This window comes from Haliaeetus albicilla, chromosome 3 (genome assembly GCF_947461875.1).
Source record: "Haliaeetus albicilla chromosome 3, bHalAlb1.1, whole genome shotgun sequence".
Classification (NCBI taxonomy): Eukaryota; Metazoa; Chordata; class Aves; order Accipitriformes; family Accipitridae; genus Haliaeetus; species Haliaeetus albicilla.
In genome coordinates, this window is record NC_091485.1 from 77,463,251 (window position 1) to 77,481,236 (window position 17,986).

Genomic DNA, 17,986 nt, shown 5'->3' on the forward strand with positions numbered 1-17,986 from the left:
AAGTTAGTTGAGCCTTTTGAAGTTAAATTCTCTTAAATGGATTTTTTAATTTTTTTCTTCACAGTCATTACATGTTATTGTTTTTTATATTAAGGGGCTGGAATGAACTGAAAATTGTACTTTGTACTCTATCCTTAGTCATTTCGTGTCTGTTGCATTCCTTCTGGAGTGCAACTGCTCTCCAACTATTTGGTCCCACTAGCTCTGGCACTTACCTAATCTTTAGCTGAGTCATTTCAGTTCGCTAAGCTGGACAAAAACTGTCTGCTTTTTTGCTAGGTTAGTTCACCTTAGTGAGATGAATTGCATCATCTTGGGCTGAGGTGACAACACTGATGCAGGAGAAGGGTGAGGACCATGTGGCTGGGAGCAGCAAATAGGACAGTGGAGCTGTAGTAAGCAACAGTTCAGGCTTCCTTGGCCTATCTTGCATCTCCCTTATGTCTTGGATCCTTTGAAATGGAGTGACCACCAGGGGGACAATAAGATTTAGAAGAAGATACTATTCATTACAGTAATACTATTTCAATGCTTTCTGTTCCAGCTGCATATGTTTACTTACTTGCTTTTCTGACAGCAATTGCATACTGATTGGAGGTTTATTTTGGGCTGTTTGTAAGTTTTCCTTTTACCACAAGTGCAAATTTTATTTTAAATTTGATTCTTTTTGTCTAGAAGGAATGGGATGGGGCTAATACTCCTCATTCTACAATAGAAAGAGATCTAGATATTAATTTGCTCTGTCTTTAAAGATCCTCAGCTCTCAGTTGAAAAAGAAGCCCACATCCCGAAGGGTGGCCATGTAGCTGCTCATAGAATGATTTAGGATGGAGGGTCTGGTTTAAGACGACACTCACAGCAGGTCCAATTAGATCAGGTTACTCAAGACCATGTCCAGTTAAATTTTGAACACATCTAGAGATGGAAAGTCTACATCTTTCTAGATGCTGGCTCCAATACTTGGCTACTCTCTTTGTGCTGGGTTTTTTTGTTTGTTTTTTTGTTTGTTTGGTTTTGGTTTTGTTTTTTAAACTTTTATTTGAATGGAATGTCCCTTGTTCCAATTTGTCATAGGCAACTTTCATAGTACCCCTGATGGTTTTATCAGTGTTTTGGCATTGGAGGCTCAGTGCCAACGTCCTTGCCACTACCAACCCTCTGGCTATAATGTCATCTGCTCTTCTATACAGAGTCTAATGGTTTGTCATTAACCAATTCCCGTGGCTCTGACAGGGGAAGCTTTCCAGGTGAAACTGTTCACTCTCTCCTCCGTGGGCTCCGAGAAGAATAAACAAGGTCTCACTAATGCATTCTATGGAGTTAAGAGCACCCTAGCAGCATTTTTTGCAGATGCAGGCATTTGCCTTTCCAGTTATAAGTTGGATGTCTTAAAATTCCCTGTTATGTAGCACTTGCTGTAATTTGTATTCTATTCTATTGCTTCGGGGTTTTGTATCATGAATTCTCTGTAGCTTGAGCAACATATTGAATATACAGCTTTTTTCTTGTTTTTCTCTTTTATCTCTCTGTTCAGAGGTGCGTATGCCATGAGAGATTCTATTAATTTCTTAAAGCATCTATAGCCAATTTCATGATTTTGTTCTTTATTTTAGCCTTTCAAGGTCTTCAGCAGGTTTGCTCACTGCTTTCATTTCTGAGGGCTAGTCTGTGTGTCATTTTTGGTAGCCTTCTTTCCTTACTTGGTCTATGGCTGTTACGAATTAGTGACTCTGGCAGTTGTTCTTGAAGATGCCTTGGTGTCACAATGCTGAGCCATTAGTCTTGCTAGTGGCATTCTCAACCCTGCATATTCTGTACATGAGCTTTCTGTCACATTTACATGATTTAATACTTTTTGGATCAGAGCCTTCTGCAGCAGTCTCCTGCATGTCAGGTAAGGCTGTATCTGGTAGATTTAGTTCCCTCTGGACAATGAAGGTTATATAGAATGGAACAGGTCCAACAGATAATACTGAAGGACACAGGGCAATCACTAGCCTTGTGGCTTGTACATTTTCTGGGGATTCAGGAGACTTGATCTTCAGGTTGGTGCTCTGGAGTAGAAATTCCAAGGAATTGCATCTCTAATTCTCTGCCACCATCAATTTTTAATGTAAATTCTTTTGTTTTGACATCTTGTAGTCCAGCCAGAATTTATTGGCTTATTTCAGAGCTCTCACAGAATTACTAAGGGAAGTTGAATCCATTGTCCTGAGGCTGGCATCATGATGGTCTTGCCTGGCCTTGAGTTCTGCAAGCTTCTGGTGGGGTAGGAAGCAGGTGGGGGGATGAAGGAGGTGTTTGTGGTGGGTTGGTGAGTGCGTGGCAAGGAGGGCAGAGGGGCTTTCTCTGTGACAGGCAGCAAGGAGCTGCATGGGGGCATCGACAGCTCTGGGTAACTGCAGTCTCTGTGCTGGGAAACGTGCTTGTCTCAGCCTCTCACACAGAAAACCCGGTCTCTTCATTTTCTCTCCCGTTCTCTCCCCCGATGATCCTCCCTGGCATTGCCCCTCTCCAGACGCCTGCAGCCCCTCGGCCTGCTCACCTGTCAGGCAGGGAGACCCGCTTTGTAAGTGCCTGTTGGTGTGCAGTGTGTGCTGCTGCTCTGTGCTGCTCTCACCCGGCACCGCTGCTCTTCGCCCCTTCCTCCAGCTCTGTGTTCCCCGGCTCTTGGGCTTGGTGCGCACCGAGGGCTTGCTGCAGAGAGCAGCGCCCAGGGCGGCAGGCCAAGGCACCAGAGGCTGTTCCCTGCTAGCCACTGCTGAGATGCATCTGTGAACGCTTCCTGGCAGAGAAGCTGTGATGGCTTTGCTCAAGCTCAGTAGCAAGTGCAAGGGGCAGGGCTGTAAACAAGGGCCAGGGCCAGCTGAGCTGGAGCAGAGACAGGGAGGGTGGGGGTCAGTGCCCGGAGATGTGCAGAGAGAGTTGTGAGTGCCCCCTCACATAGCAGAGGAACTGGGAGAAGCTCTTGTGGGTGGGCTCTGGACTGCTCCCCACGTGAAGAAGAAGGTATGGCGGGGGTTAGTTCGGAATGTGGGGGCTTTTCCCTGTACAGTGTGGGCAGCGGGGCAGGGGAGGGGTTGGGGTTGGGATTTTATTATTTCTTTTTGAATGGAGCAGGGTAAACTAAAGGCTTCCTGTGTGGACTCCAAATTTACACCTGTGTTTCTGTTTTCAGGCTTCCATTAACTTCATTACATCACAGGATGAGAGTAAATCAGTAAGTACATCTGCCACGAGACCTCATTGTAGTGTCCCTGTGCATTCTCCAGCACATAGAGCTTGCCTCTTCCTTCTGTGTGTGCTCACTTCCATCCCTGCAAGTCTCACGGTTAGCTCTTACTCTGTCTTCTCCAGTCCTCCACTATACCTTAATTTTGTACAAATGCACTCAGTCTTAAATATTGTCAAATTGAAAACTTGATGCAAGTGGTTTGGGAGCTTTTATTCCTGTTTACCCATGCAGCTTTCACTCATGTGCTTTTTGCTGGCTTACTCGATTCCTGCTTCTACTCTCTTTAGTATTAGATGTTTTACACAGCCTCCAACAGTAATGACATCTAGGTCAAATCTCAGACTCTTGTCTCTGCTCTTATGTCTGTATTTCTAATTGGAGCCCTAGCTGGGTCTCAGTTCATTTTAATCCCCAGCTTTTGCCAGTACCCATTCCTGGCTCATGTTTCCGTCCTGCATCTTCCATTCATGATGCTTACATTCTCCAAGCTTTGACGCACTCATGCCATACCCGTCTGACCCTTGCAGCTACTACTTGTATGGCAGATTCTCCCTTGTGTCCTGGCCTTCTCTGTAACCCATTGGTCCCGTCGTGACCCTGACTTGTCTGAATCTCTTTGCCTGTCCAAAATACTTGCACCAGAGGCATTGTTTGGTGTTTGCTTCAGTAGCTCTCCCTCCTGGTCTGGTAGCTGGAGTCAGCAGCACAGCTGAGGAATTGCACTAAGGTGCATGTTGTCTTATTCACTTGCATGGCAGAGACTTCTTGCTGCCCTAACTGCTCATTTCTCTTCTCTTCTCTCTCTCTCTCTCCCCACCTCTCTCCCCCCGCCTCTCTCTCTCTCCCCTGCCCCTTCCTCTGCCTTTCCCCCTGTTGTGTGGTATTGACACAAGCAGACCAAGCCAGGCGTCATTCAGCCTCTTTCCCGAGTGCGACAAAATGCTGCCTCGCATAATTCGGAGGACGGGGACAGCCCCAATCCCTTCCAGCAACCTGAGCTATGCTTCAATATCCAGAACTCTGTAAGTGGCCTGAAGTTCCTTTGTGCTAAGCTATGTCTATCTGCCCTAGATTGCTATAGTGCCACTTTTTCTGGTGGGTAGGCTGAACACACCCTCCCAGTGGTGATTTTGTAGTTTAAAGATCACATGCCTTAGCTAAGGCTGGCCTTGTTTATGCATCAGTCTGGATGCCCTGGGTAAGAACCCATACTCTTCACAAGTAGTGTGACGGTCAACACATCCCATTCATTTTTCCAACCTAGATGAGCCTCACCAGCCTGCCTTGTGTCTTCGCTTACCCATTCAAGAAGTTAGCATTGTTGAAACTGTATTGTGGCTGAAATCCCCAGAGAAGTTACAGTTTTAGATCCTTATTTATGAGGTGTTGCATTCTGTTGAGGCATAAATCTTTCAGAACCTTTGTCTATCAATGTCTTGTATCTTGGAGCAAGAGCCAATACCATCTTGCTGATAATAAGTTTTATGATTTGCAAAATGATTGTTTTTGAAAGATTCATATTTCCTGGGCTGTATGTTGATGGGAAAGAAAGATTCAGGTATTTTGGTCTTTGTCGTAATGCAAGACTTGTATACCTGCAATATAGCCCTTCTCTTTATTGACGTTTGTATGACATGATACCAAATTAGAGACCTGATTTGCAGACAAACAGCTATATAAAATCCATGTAATTGGCCAAAATTCACATATTTTACAGTCTCTTCTGATCTTGATGTGCTGTTCTTTAGCCTATGCAGAAGGGAACATCATCAAACAACATAATTTATCCTCAGTCCAGGACAAAGAAAAATGACAAACACCTGAAACTGAGTTAGTGCAGCTAGAGGGATTGAAGGAACGAAGCAGCTAAAGGGGATTTGCTTTCTAGTACGAAGGAAGGTGGTGGTGTCATTTCTACCCTGCTCCCATTCATTTCTGTGATGCTTTGAGCAGGTCATCCCAACTCTCCTTCCTCCTTGAATGTGATAGGAGGGGTCACAGGGAAGATAGGCGAGGAAAAGACCAGCAAAGACAAGTGACAAGCAGTAGGAGGGTCCTCTTGGACCTTATCAGATGTTTCTGAGTAAGTGGCATTCTGTGAAGGGAAAATTTGAGATCAAAGGCAGGTCTTCTCCAGATTATAGATCCCTGAGTGGGTTGCCACTTTGGATTAGGAGACTGTGACCGTTAGCCTTGAAGTATGTAGAAGAACACACTGGTCACTTTAAAAACAGAAGTACAATAGCCACTGGAAAAAACAAATGAGACTAATAGATCCCTTCCCATGAAGAAGGCCCCTTTAGTCAGAAATGCCTGATAAGGCCAGGGCTTATCTTTAATTTTCTAATAAACTAAATGTGGCTTGTTCAGCCCTAAGTAGGGGCCAGAGTCAACTGTATAGCTGTCCTATTCCAGCCCCAAAAGCCCACTGATAGTAGGCATGTGCTAGTTGAACTGGGTGGAAATCCTCAAGGAGTGTGACAGCAGTATGGCCCCTTGGCCAAGAGATCAGTCACAAAATTCTGGTCAAGTCAGTGAGAATCTGTATCACCAGAAGTATAATTCCTCCACCATCCAAGAAATAAAATGGGGCCGTGATATGTGTGCTGCTGTATATAGCATGTGTACAATATGCTGCTCGTGTTTCTGCCCAAGGCTGCAGGAGCTGTCCCTTACATATTCCACTCCTCAGGCTTTGCAGGCTGAGAGTTGTGCTGTGTTTCCCCTGTGTTTAGTTTTTTATAACATCTGTGGTTATCTTTACCTTCTGTTTTTGACCCTGTAGCAAAAGCCACCTTCACCACCTTCTCCTGACGAGATCCCCATCAATGTCAAGCAAGCATACAAGACCTTTGCAGCAGTGCCCTTGTCACACCCTCTGCTTGAGACACAGGTAACTAGTGCTGGCTGGGAGGGATGCTACAGAAACAGTGGTACAAACAGAAGATTGAGCACTGTAGGTGAGCAAGGGAAGTGTGAGAACAGGAAGGAGGTAGTGATTTGTTTCCTCCAAAGAAAGCTGTTGTGAAGGAGGGACATGTTGAGGTCGCCTTTGAAGTTGGAGTCTATTCATGTTGCGGACAGTCACCCTGCAGAGTCCTGTCCATAAACGTACCAAATCCTGAAAGCTTATTGAATTTCATGTCACTGTTATTCTCCCTGGACATTAGGATGCTCTTGTATAACTGTGCTGTTCTGATATAAAGACACTCTTTGAACTTCCAGAGTCTAGGGCCAGGCTAAACCTGTTCTGAGGAACTTTTTATTAGATTTTGATCTTGAACTTAATTGGAACTACTCCTTCTCCCCTCCATGTATTTGAATCATGGAACCATTCAGGCTAGATGAGGCCTCTGGAGGCCGTCTGCCTTGGTCCTCCATGCAACACAGGGCAACCTTTGAAGTTATATGAGGTTGTTCAGGCCCAGTCCACTTGAGTTCTGAATTTCCAAAAATGGAGATTTTGAGGTCACTCTGGGCAGTCTCTTCCAGTGTATGACCATCTCTGCTGTGAAGAGGTTTTTTTCTATATGTTTTATGAGAATTTCTTTTAGTGCAACTTATGTCTGTTGCCTCTCATCCTTTTGCTGTGCACCTCTGAGAAGCCTGACCTTGTGGTCTGTAACCTCCGTCTAGGAAGTTGAGTACAGGAATTAGATCCCACTTTCCTGAGCCTTCTCTTTTCCAGGCTGAACAAGCACAGCCTTCTGAGACTCTTTTCAAATGTCATGTCCTGCAGCCCCCTAAATCATTCTGATGGTCTTCAACTTGACATGCTGCAGTTTGTTAGTGGCATTCTTGTACTGGGGAGCCCCAAACTGGGCACACCGCTCTTGTAAGTGCTGAATAGAGAGGAAGGATTGCTTCCCCGGACCTGCTGGCTGCACTCCAGCAGCCCAGTATGTGGCCAGCCCTTACCCTCCAAAGGCATTGTCCTGACCTATGTTCAGCGTGCTGTTGAGGCATCACCCATGCTGTCTTCCCTGCCTGTCCTTTCTGAAGAGCTTATATCCATGCATGGCAGTGCTCCAGTTACATGAGATCTCGTGGAGCTGTCTGTTTATAGACAATCATACTGTCACTTCATTTACTAAACTAAAGAAACAAGACACTGTCCCCTTGGACACCTCATGTTTGGAAGGACCCACTGTTCTCTTAATCATCTTACTGCTTTCCTTTTCACCTGTTCCTATCTGAATTCTTGCTGGCACATCTTTGATGCAAAGGAGATATCCTGTTTCACAGATTTCTTTCTACTGCGGTATTGTTTGTTGTTTGTTTGTTTGTTTGTTTCTTTCTTTCTTTCTTTCTTTCCTTCTTTCTTCCTGAATCTTAATTGTCAATTACCTTTCCTTACATGTCCATAGAGCACGCTCACCTTTTTCGTAATCATGCTGTACTGGGACCTATGGCTATTCTGCAGTGACTTGTGACAGCAGCTTTGTGTTACCTAAGCTAATCCTGTCCTCCGACTGTCTACCTTGTCCTGCATTAGTGCTCATCTGGCCTCATATTGATCTGGTTTGGTAAATTAATACGGGTCACAGGTCGTTCTTTACCATGTGTAGGGTTGATTTTTGGCCATTTTAGCTTTATAGACTGATCTACTCGGAGTTAGATCACTGTCAGTAGAAACCCAGGGAAGTTGTTAGCTAAGTCCAGGATAAAAAGGAAATGGAACTTGTCTCTGGCATCTGCGACCCACCAGAAGACCCAAGTTCATGAGTCAGCTTGTATACAGATGGTTTCTCCAGCTTCATAGTCTCTAGCTGATGTATCATGGTTTAAGAAACAATTACGGATCTGCAGTAGATCACCTTGTATTCTGCACTATTAAATTAAATTATTTTCATCCTCCTTAAATCAACCTGTCATTGCAGGATAATATTCCAAACTATTTTGAATTTTGACAATGCTTGTCCCCCATTCAGTGGAGTGGGATGAATGAAATAATTTGCAGAGGTCTTGGACAACTCTGCATCTCTGTGAATCTGTGTTCTGGTCTTTGCTGTTCAGAAATTCTATTCACACCTTCCTGGTTTCTGAGTCAAATTTGGCAATAAAAATGTTAAGCAAGGTTGGTCACAAAACTGATCTTTGAAGTCTCAGATAAATCTATGCAGTTCCTTTGTTTCAAAAATTATTTATATTGTCAAAGGAGGATATTAGATGAATCTTCTTTGCACCTGTTCCATTTTAATCTTTTCTACTTATTTCTGTTTTAATTATATTCATCTATGAATATTTTTCCTGTTGAAATTGGATGGACTGATAGCTCCGCTGCTCAAATTATTTTTGCCTGCTTCTTGACTTTTAAGAATATATTAGCTATTTTTTAGACATGAACTGCCACCCAATTAAACAAGTCAATTAAAAATCTGTGCTTGTCAGACTTGAAGTTTCACAAGTCATTTCATTCAGAATTGTTGAACAGTGATTATCTTGTCCCTGCAGATGAGTGTATTGAGCTCTTAGGTTTTCTTCTGTGTTAGCAGCAATAATTTCTATTTCCAGACATTTGCTTCTTAGATAGAAGCTGCTTTTTTCTTTTCTTTTCTCTTTTCTTTTCTTTTCTCTTTTCTTTTCTTTTCTCTTTTCTTTTCTTTTCTCTTTTCTTTTCTTTTCTCTTTTCTTTTCTTTTCTCTTTTCTTTTCTTTTCTCTTTTCTTTTCTTTTCTCTTTTCTTTTCTTTTCTCTTTTCTTTTCTTTTCTCTTTTCTTTTCTTTTCTCTTTTCTTTTCTTTTCTCTTTTCTTTTCTTTTCTCTTTTCTTTTCTTTTCTCTTTTCTTTTCTTTTCTCTTTTCTTTTCTTTTCTCTTTTCTTTTCTTTTCTCTTTTCTTTTCTTTTCTCTTTTCTTTTCTTTTCTCTTTTCTTTTCTTTTCTCTTTTCTTTTCTTTTCTCTTTTCTTTTCTTTTCTCTTTTCTTTTCTTTTCTCTTTTCTTTTCTTTTCTCTTTTCTTTTCTTTTCTCTTTTCTTTTCTTTTCTCTTTTCTTTTCTTTTCTCTTTTCTTTTCTTTTCTCTTTTCTTTTCTTTTCTCTTTTCTTTTCTTTTCTCTTTTCTTTTCTTTTCTCTTTTCTTTTCTTTTCTCTTTTCTTTTCTTTTCTCTTTTCTTTTCTTTTCTCTTTTCTCTTCTCTTTTCTCTTTTCTCTTCTCTTTTCTCTTTTCTCTTTTCTCTTTTCTCTTTTCTCTTTTCTCTTCTTTTCTTTTCTCTTTTCTCTTCTTTTCTCTTTTCTCTTTTCTCTTCTCTTTTCTTTTCTCTTTTCTCTTCTTTTCTTTTCTCTTTTCTCTTCTTTTCTTTTCTCTTCTTTTCTTTTCTCTTTTCTCTTCTCTTCTTTTCTCTTTTCTCTTCTTTTCTTTTCTCTTTTCTCTTCTTTTCTTTTCTCTTTTCTCCCTTCTCTTTTCTCTTTTCTCTTCTTTTCTTTTCTCTTTTCTCCCTTTTCTTTTCTCTTTTCTCCCTTCTCTTTTCTCTTTTCTCCCTTCTCTTTTCTCTTTTCTCCCTTCTCTTTTCTCTTTTCTCCCTTCTCCCTTCTCTTTTCTCCCTTCTCTTTTCTCCCTTCTCCCTTCTCTTTTCTCCCTTCTCCCTTCTCTTTTCTCCCTTCTCCCTTCTCTTTTCTCCCTTCTCCCTTCTCTTTTCTCCCTTCTCCCTTCTCTTTTCTCCCTTCTCCCTTCTCTTTTCTCCCTTCTCTTTTCTCTTTTCTCCCTTCTCTTTTCTCTTTTCTCCCTTCTCTTTTCTCCCTTCTCTTTTCTCCCTTCTCTTTTCTCCCTTCTCTTTTCTCCCTTCTCTTTTCTCCCTTCTCTTTTCTCCCTTCTCTTTTCTCCCTTCTCTTTTCTCCCTTCTCTTTTCTCCCTTCTCTTTTCTCCCTTCTCTTTTCTCCCTTCTCTTTTCTCCCTTCTCTTTTCTCCCTTTTCTCTTCTCCCTTTTCTCTTCTCCCTTTTCTCTTCTCCCTTTTCTCTTCTCCCTTTTCTCTTCTCCCTTTTCTTCTCCCTTTTCTTCTCCCTTTTCTCCTCCCTTTTCTCCTCCCTTTTCTCCCCCCTTTTCTCCCCCCTTTTCTCCCCCCTTTTCTCCCCCCTTTTCTCCCCCCTTTTCTCCCCCCTTTTCTCCCCCCTTTTCTCCCCCCTTTTCTCCCCCCTTTTCTCCCCCCTTTTCTCCCCCCTTTTCTCCCCCCTTTTCTCCCCCCTTTTCTCCCCCCTTTTCTCCCTTCTTCCCTTCTCTGTTATTGTGCTCCTTACTCTTATAAAATTAAAACTTTCTGTTAGTTTTTGGAGTGCATTTGAATAAATTGAAGTTGAAGATAGTCTATTTGCTCTCTTCTTGTGGTTCCTTTTCATTTGTATAATTAAAAAACTTTCATATTTTTAATAACTTTTTGGCAGTTCTCACTTTACCCTTACTGATTCCTGGTTCATAGATGGATTTTGTGGATCAGTTTCTTTTTCTGTCCCCTGTAGTTCTACTAATCGAATATTCTGTTATTTATTCTGGTAAATATAGATTTCTTCCTTTCCTGATGGTGTTTCTACTACTTAGAAGTAAATTTTCGATAGTTGTGTCTGATTTAAAGAAAGTCCAAGCCTCCTCCATCTTAAGCTAAGCCCTCTGCTCCTGTTCTTCACCTATTTCCCCATGTTTTTCATTTTCTGCCCTTTTAAAAGTTGTCACCATCTGTTTCTGTTTTGCCCTCAATTTAATGTAAATCCTTATTACTCATGATTGCTAAGCCTAAAGTGGCATCGTCTTGTGTTAATTCTGGGACTGCTTTGTGAACCAGTCCATCAGCTTTTGTCCGGGACTGCTGCTGTTTATGTGGCATTGGTGACACTTGGCTGGAGGGCAGGAGCCGTGGTAGAAAGCTTTCTTTTTAGAACGTGCCCATTTCTCTGTATTCTTAGGAATTGCCTGGTCAGACCAGCACAGAGAATTCCAAAACTGCCCCGGAGGTGAGTTCTGGTGGCTGGAGCTAGAAGTAGGGTGGGGACTCGCAGAGGATTCAGGCTTTTGGGGCTGTGCATGTGGAGACAGGATCACAGCGTGGGCACACAGGGGAGGGGTGGGGAGGAGGAGAAGGGTGAGGAGCATGTGGCTGGGGTGGGCAGGTGTGGAGCACACACTGGGGGTGATGTGGGGAGGGAGGTTTGGCTCGGTCGATCTGTGGGCAGTGCCGGTGTGGCTCTCGCAGGTGGCCACGCACAATCCCAGTGGACTGCACAGCCCTGAGCAGAGATCCTTCCGCGAGAGGCAGAAGTATTTCGAAATTGAGGTGAAGCAACAGCAGATGGATAAGCCTCCCAAGCGTGTCTCCTTGGTAGGAGAGGATGATCTGAAGAAAATGAAGGAAGAGGAAGGTATGTTGGAAACTGTGCAAGGAAATTCGGCCTGTTGAGTGAATAATTTCTCCATGGTGGGAGGCATAAGAGAGCACACACACCAGAAATCCAGCACTTCCAAAAGCCCATGGGTGGTTATTCATAAGGCCTGGTAACAGCTCAAAATAATTGAATATTAAAGAGTTTTGTGGATGCTCTACTGTTACTTTGTGGGCTGCTGGAAGTGCTGTGGTGTCAGGGTTTCCTTTAGTTGGTAAACACTTAATAAAATTTTAAAAAGCTACTACAAATGATGATGTTTCTTTGTAAACTGGCCAGGCTGATATGCAGCAACATGGGGTTGCCCATGGCATCCTTGCATAGTATCTGACAGTAGAGCTTTTATTGCTCAGTATGTGCTCTGATTTTGCACAGGACTTGCAACAGGAGGGAAAATTACTGCTATAGTTTTTGATGTAATTTCCTCCTGCTTGAGAGTTGTTTTAAAAGGTGATGAGGAACGATGTTAAGTGGAAAAAAGGGCTTCTACTGAAATCCTGTCCTGTTCCATAAGAAAATACAGCAGGAATTGGACTCCTGGGTTTGGGAGCTGTGACTCTGTTGCTTGCAAAGATTATCATAGAATTTCTTTTGTAAATTGTTGGGTTTTGGGGGTTTTGTTTTGTGGTGGGATTTTTTGGGGTTGTTTCTTTTTTTTGTTTTGTTTGGTGTTTTTTTTTCATTTTATAAATAGCTAGTCTTCTCTTTCCCACCTTATCTCCTATACTCTTCTTCAGAGGCTGTTTGTGAATTTGTCCAGAGCATTAGAAGCCTTCTCATTTTCACTTAGTATTTCAGGAACATGAATACATTTTAAGACAAGAGTAAGCTCATAAAAGGTAGAAAGGAAGGTAAGGAAAAGAAATTGCAACTTGTCATTTGGGGCTTCTTCAATGCAATGTGGCCAAAAGAATCACAGGTCCAACATAAGAAGTTATCTGGGTACATCAGACTCTAACTGTAGGCTAAGAGAGAGATGTAGGAGATGCAAAGATCTCGGTACAAAGTATGGAAGGAGAAACTGTAGAGTAATAACGAGTTTCAGGCTTGCATTTCAGCTTTTTTTGAGATTTCTTAAGTGGGGTAGATGAGAAGAAACATCACCTCTAACCAGGATATCTCCAAGTACTAGAATTAAAAAAAAAAAAAAAAAAACCAAAAACCAAAAAAACCCACCAAAACCCTCTGGGAAAGAGAGATCCCATAGTGAAGATTGTCCAGACAATAAATTCAGTTTTAGCTCACTCAGGATGAAACATCCCAATCAAATATCTGAAAGTGATAAGTTACATCCTCTGGATCTTTGTAATTCCAGCACTTACACAAAGGTTTCTGCTGCTTTGAGCTCCCACTGCTAGCAAACTGCAGCATTAGAAATTTCAGCATATAGGCACACCTACTTGCACAAATGTTCTGTTTGTGTTTTTCAATTTAAAAAATATTTAATAAAAGAGGCCAAGCAGCATTATTACTTTGCAGTTATGGTAGGCAGGTCAGAATAGAATAGAATATTTCAGTTGGAAGGGACCTACAACAATCACCTAGTCCAACTGCCTGTGCAATTCAGGGCTGACCAAAAGTTAAAGCATGAAGTTCAACAAGGCCAAGTGCAAGGTCCTACACATGGGTTAGGGCAATCCCAAGCACAAATACAGGCTGGGCAATGAGTGGATTGAGAGCAGCCCTGAGGAAGAGGGCTTGGGAATGTTGGTTGACAAGCTCAATGTGACCCAGCAATGTGCATTTGCAACCCAGAAAGCTAAGCGTATGCTGGGCTGCATCAAAAGAAGCGTGGCCATCAGGTCAAGAGAGGTGATTCTCCCCCTCTGCTCCGCTCTGGTGAGACCCCACCTGGAGCACTGCATCCAGCTCTGGGGTCCCCAACATAAGACAGACATGGACCTGTTGGAGCGAGTCCAGAGGAGGGACACAAATGTGATCAGAGGGCTGGAGCACCTCTCCTGTGGAGACAGGCTGAGAGAGTTGGGTTTGTTCAGCATGGAGAAGAGAAGGCTCAGGGGAGACGTTCGAGCAGCCTTCCAGTACTTAAAAGGGGGCCTACAAGAAAGCCAGAGAGGGACTTTTTACAAGGGCAGGTGGTGATAGGACAAGGGGTAATGGCTTTAAACTGAAAGAGGGCAGATTTAGTTTAGATGTAAGGAAGTTCTTCACTGTGAGGGTGGTGAGGCACTGGACCAGGTTGCCCAGAGAGGTTGTGGCTGCCCCATCCCTGGAAGTGTTAAAGGCCAGGTTGGATGGGGCTTTGAGCAACCTGGTCTAGTGGAAGGTGTCCCTGCCCATGGCAGCGGGGTTGGAACTAGATGATCTTTAAGGTCCCTTCCAACCCAACCCATTGTGTGATTCTGTGTTATTAAGGGCATTTTCCAAATGCCTCTTAAACACTGACAGACATGAGGCATTGACCACCTCTCTAGGAAGCCTGTGCCACTGTTTGACCACTCTCTCAGTAAAGAAATGCTTCCAGATGTCAAGTGTGAACCTCCCCTGATGCAACTTTGAACCATTCCCAGGTGTCCTGTCCCTGCGTCCCAGGGAGAAGAGATCAGCACCTCCTTCTCTACTCCCCCTGCTCAGGAAGCTGCAGAGAGCAATGAGGTTGCCCCTCCCTCAGCCCCCTTTTCTCCAAACTAGGCAAACGCAGAGTTCTTAGCCACTTTTCATAGGACATGCCTTCCAGCCCTGTCACCAGCTTTGTTGCCCTCCTCTGGATGCATCCAAGTACCTTCACACCCTTCCTAAATGGTGGGGCCCAGAACTGCACGCAGTATTCAAGGTGGCCGCTGCTCATGCTGTGTTTGATGCCCCCCAGGATGCCATTTGCCCTCTTGGTGCCAGGGCACACTGCTGAATCCTATTGAGCCTGCTGCTGACCAGCACCCCCAGATCCCTTTCTGCAGGGCTGCTCTCCAGCCACTCATCTCCCAAATTACACTTGTGCCTGGCATTACTCTGTCCCAGGTGCAGAATCCGGCATTTGTGGTAGTTAAATGTCATGCCATTGATGATTGCCCAATCCCTCTGCAAGGCCTCATGTCCCTTGAGAGAGTCAACAGCACCTCCCAGCTTAGTATCATCAGCAAACTTGCTAAGGGTGCATTCAACTCCTGCACCCAGATTGTTGATAAAAATATTGAACAGAAATGGCCCTAGAATTGAACCCTGAGGAACACCACTGGTCACTGGTCACCTGCAGAATACCTACCTGCAGAGAGCAGCCTGCTTTCTGGCCCCTTTTGTCCCTGATCCCCTTGTGACCTGTATGTCTGCCTGCCTAATGGTTCCCCCACTCCACTGTCATGTGTGGAGGCCTGTCACCAGCACTTCAGGCTTTGGTCCCTCCAGGAGGCAAGTGGGAAGATCAGACTCCAAACATGTATGCAGATTCCTGTGGCTGTCCGCTCTGGGGAATGGGGCAGAAGAGTTTGCGAGTCTGCACACAACTTCCAGTTGGAGGATGAGTACACTCAGCATGATGAACTGTTGGACATCTGTTCTACAGAGTGTCCAGGAGTGGAAGTTTAGTGAATAAGGAAGGAGGGACTGGGGGAATGGTGCAGAGTTTGTTACATCTGAAGCATTAGTGGAGTGGAGGAGAAACAAAGGCATCCATGGAGAGGGTATGGACTTAAAACAGCACAAATTTGCAGGGATGATGAGCGTAAGGACCTGCCCAGAGGCTGCATCCTTGTGGGGGTTTAGCAAGTGCTTTGTGGTGTAAGATGAGCCTGTCTTATTTTGGCAGCTCGAAAACTGCAGCAGAAACGTACCCTTCTGTTGGAGGAAGAGGCAGAAGAGGATGAGATGGTAAAACAAGTGCCTGAGATGAGCATGCAGTCCAGTGTCATCATTGAAGGAGTTGAGTACAAGATTGAGAGACTAAATGGAAGGAGCATCCAGGCTCCAGCAACTCGGTAAGACAAGACTGGTAGCTCAGTACCACCTACATGTGTCAGAAGTGTCCCAGTATCAATAATTTTCAGGGAAGAGGGCTGGGCAGAATTTCTTCTTCAGCATAGAAATGGACAGGTTTTTCTAGCTCTTTCTTTTCAGAATAGCTGCTTCAGCTATGTACTGGGGTATGTAGAGATGTTGATTTTTAGAGGTAGCTAATTCAAGATAAGCCCTGATGCTGAATCTAGGTTTGGGGTTTTTTTAGGCTTTTGTTTCCTGGTTCTCCTGGACTCGTCCTCCAGGTTGCCTTGATGTTGTTTTTCTAATTCTTGGGCATAGAGCTGGGAAATGAGAAAAGGCTTCTCATAAGACTTCCGATAAAAATAAGCTACACTAAAATAAAGCTGAAGCTGTCCTTACCTGACTCTCTCTTCTGAGTCTTTGGTACAGACGTTCTTCTCTTCACAAACACTTCTATTGTCAGTCTTACAGAGGCTGAAAACACTTATCCTGTCACTTTGAATCTCATTTCTCTCCCTTGTTTCTGTCCAGTCTTTGTTGAGGAACTTCTCACATAATGAATGCACTGAGACCTTCCACCTCCTGTGCTGACAGGGCAACTCTAAGGAAGGACAGCAGCCAAATGCAAACCAGCTTCTTGGTTTCATGCGAAAGCCTACTTATCCCTTCTGTTTTCATATTGAAATGTAGGACAACAGTAAGGCTGGATCAATCCATCAGATGACTTTCAGTTGCTTATTATTTATGCTTGAACAAAGGCGAGGCAGTGGAATAGACTGAATTTGTGTTTCTTGAAATACTTTTTTTGTTATGCTAGAATAGAAACTGAAATTTCATCAAAATAAACTTGAGCCGTAAAAATAAGGGCTCAGAGTCATGATAAACTTTCTCACTGCCAACTGAGCCACAGTAACGGTGTGCATGTTCTTAACCTGTGGAAAACAGGCTTGGGTGACCCCCTTTCATTACAGATTAAACTGAGTGGTATCTGCATGTGCATAACTTAAGAGTGCAGATGGTAGCTACAGCTCAGCTGATCTGATCTTTGCTGATCTTTGCAGTAATTTGGTTATGAGCATAAAGCCTCAATGTGTCAAGCAGCTGTGCATAGAGTGGCTACATTGAGAGTCACTGTTCTGATATCACTCAGGATTCGTCCCTAGCCCAGATGTGCATTCACTTACAGCCCAGGAGGGTCATCCTTTGCTAACATTCATGCATATCTGACATCAGCAAAGGAAAAAGCTGGAAGCAGCCAGGCTGCCCATCACATAATGGTAGCTGGAAAGAGCCAGGCTAGAACTCTGCAAGAACTTGTCAGCAAACACAATGCCTTACATTTGAAGAGTGTGTGTGTTAGTGGATGGTTGATCTCCAAATGAAGAAAATGAGTTCTGATGTTAGAGAGCGTGAACATTTATGAAATCAACAAGGAAATGTTTGCAGCAATGGAGAAGGTGCTGTTGAGCAAAATCATTAAGGCTTGTGTCTTCAAATGAACTAGTTGTTGCTGTCCTGGTTTCGGCAAGGATAGAGTTAATTTTCTTTCTAGTAGCTGGTACAGCATTATGTTTTGGATTTAGTATGAGAAGAATGTTGGTAACACACTGATGTTTTCAGTTGTTGCTAAGTAGTGTTTATATTAAGTCAAGGATTTTTCAGCTTCTCATGCCCAGCCAGCAAGAAGGCTGGAGGGGCACAAGAAGTTGGGAGGGGACACAGCCAGGACAGCTGACCCAAACTGGCCAAAGGGATATTCCATATCATGTGACATCATGCCCAGTATATAAACTGGGGGGAGTTGGCTGGGGGAAGCGCATGGCTGCTTGGGGAACTAACTGGGCATCGGTCAGCGATGGTGAGCAATTGCGTTATGCATCACTTTTGGTATATTCCAATTCTTTTATTATTACTGTCATTTTATTATTGTTATTATTATTTTTTTTCCTTTCTTATTTCAACCCATGAGTTTGTCATGGTTTAACCCCAGCCAGCAACTAAGCACCACGCAGACGCTTGCTCACTCCGAGCCCCGCCCCCCCCCCAGTGGGATGGGGGAGAGAATCAGGAAAAAATATGTAAAACTCATGGGTTGAGATAAGAACAGTTTGATAGGACAGAAAGGAAGAAACTAATAATGATAATAATAACAATAATAAAATGACAATAATAAGAATAATAAATGTTGTTGTTATTATTATCATTTTTTAAAAAGGATTGGAATATACAAGTGATGCACAATGCAATTGCCCACCACCCGCTGACTGATGCCCAGTTAGTTTCTGAGCGGCAATTCCTCCTAGCCCCACTCTCCCCAGTTTATATACTGGGCATGATGTCACATGATATGGAATATCCCTTTGGCCAGTTTGGGTCAGCTGTCCTGGCTGTGTCCCCTCCCAACTTCTTGTGCCCCTCCAGCCTTCTTGCTGGCTGGGCATGAGAAGCTGAAAAAT

At 43.5% G+C, this 17,986-nt stretch overlaps 1 protein-coding gene across 50 annotated transcripts in view; it reads left to right on the forward strand.

Moving 5' to 3' along the window:
* Positions 1–17,986, forward strand: part of SCRIB (scribble planar cell polarity protein) — a 123,755-nt gene that overhangs the window by 81,262 nt on the left and 24,507 nt on the right. For 17 of the 50 annotated variants that reach the window (XM_069780322.1, XM_069780316.1, XM_069780320.1 and 14 more), the window contains 7 exons: positions 2,519–2,569; positions 3,179–3,220; positions 4,129–4,257; positions 6,021–6,128; positions 11,124–11,171; positions 11,411–11,576; positions 15,361–15,529. In XM_069780322.1, the coding sequence (XP_069636423.1) occupies positions 2,519–2,569; positions 3,179–3,220; positions 4,129–4,257; positions 6,021–6,128; positions 11,124–11,171; positions 11,411–11,576; positions 15,361–15,529 (713 nt within the window). The remainder of the gene's footprint in view (positions 1–2,518; positions 2,570–3,178; positions 3,221–4,128; positions 4,258–6,020; positions 6,129–11,123; positions 11,172–11,410; positions 11,577–15,360; positions 15,530–17,986) is intronic. The other 33 variants (XM_069780307.1, XM_069780325.1, XM_069780330.1 and 30 more) reach the window with 7 other exon arrangements.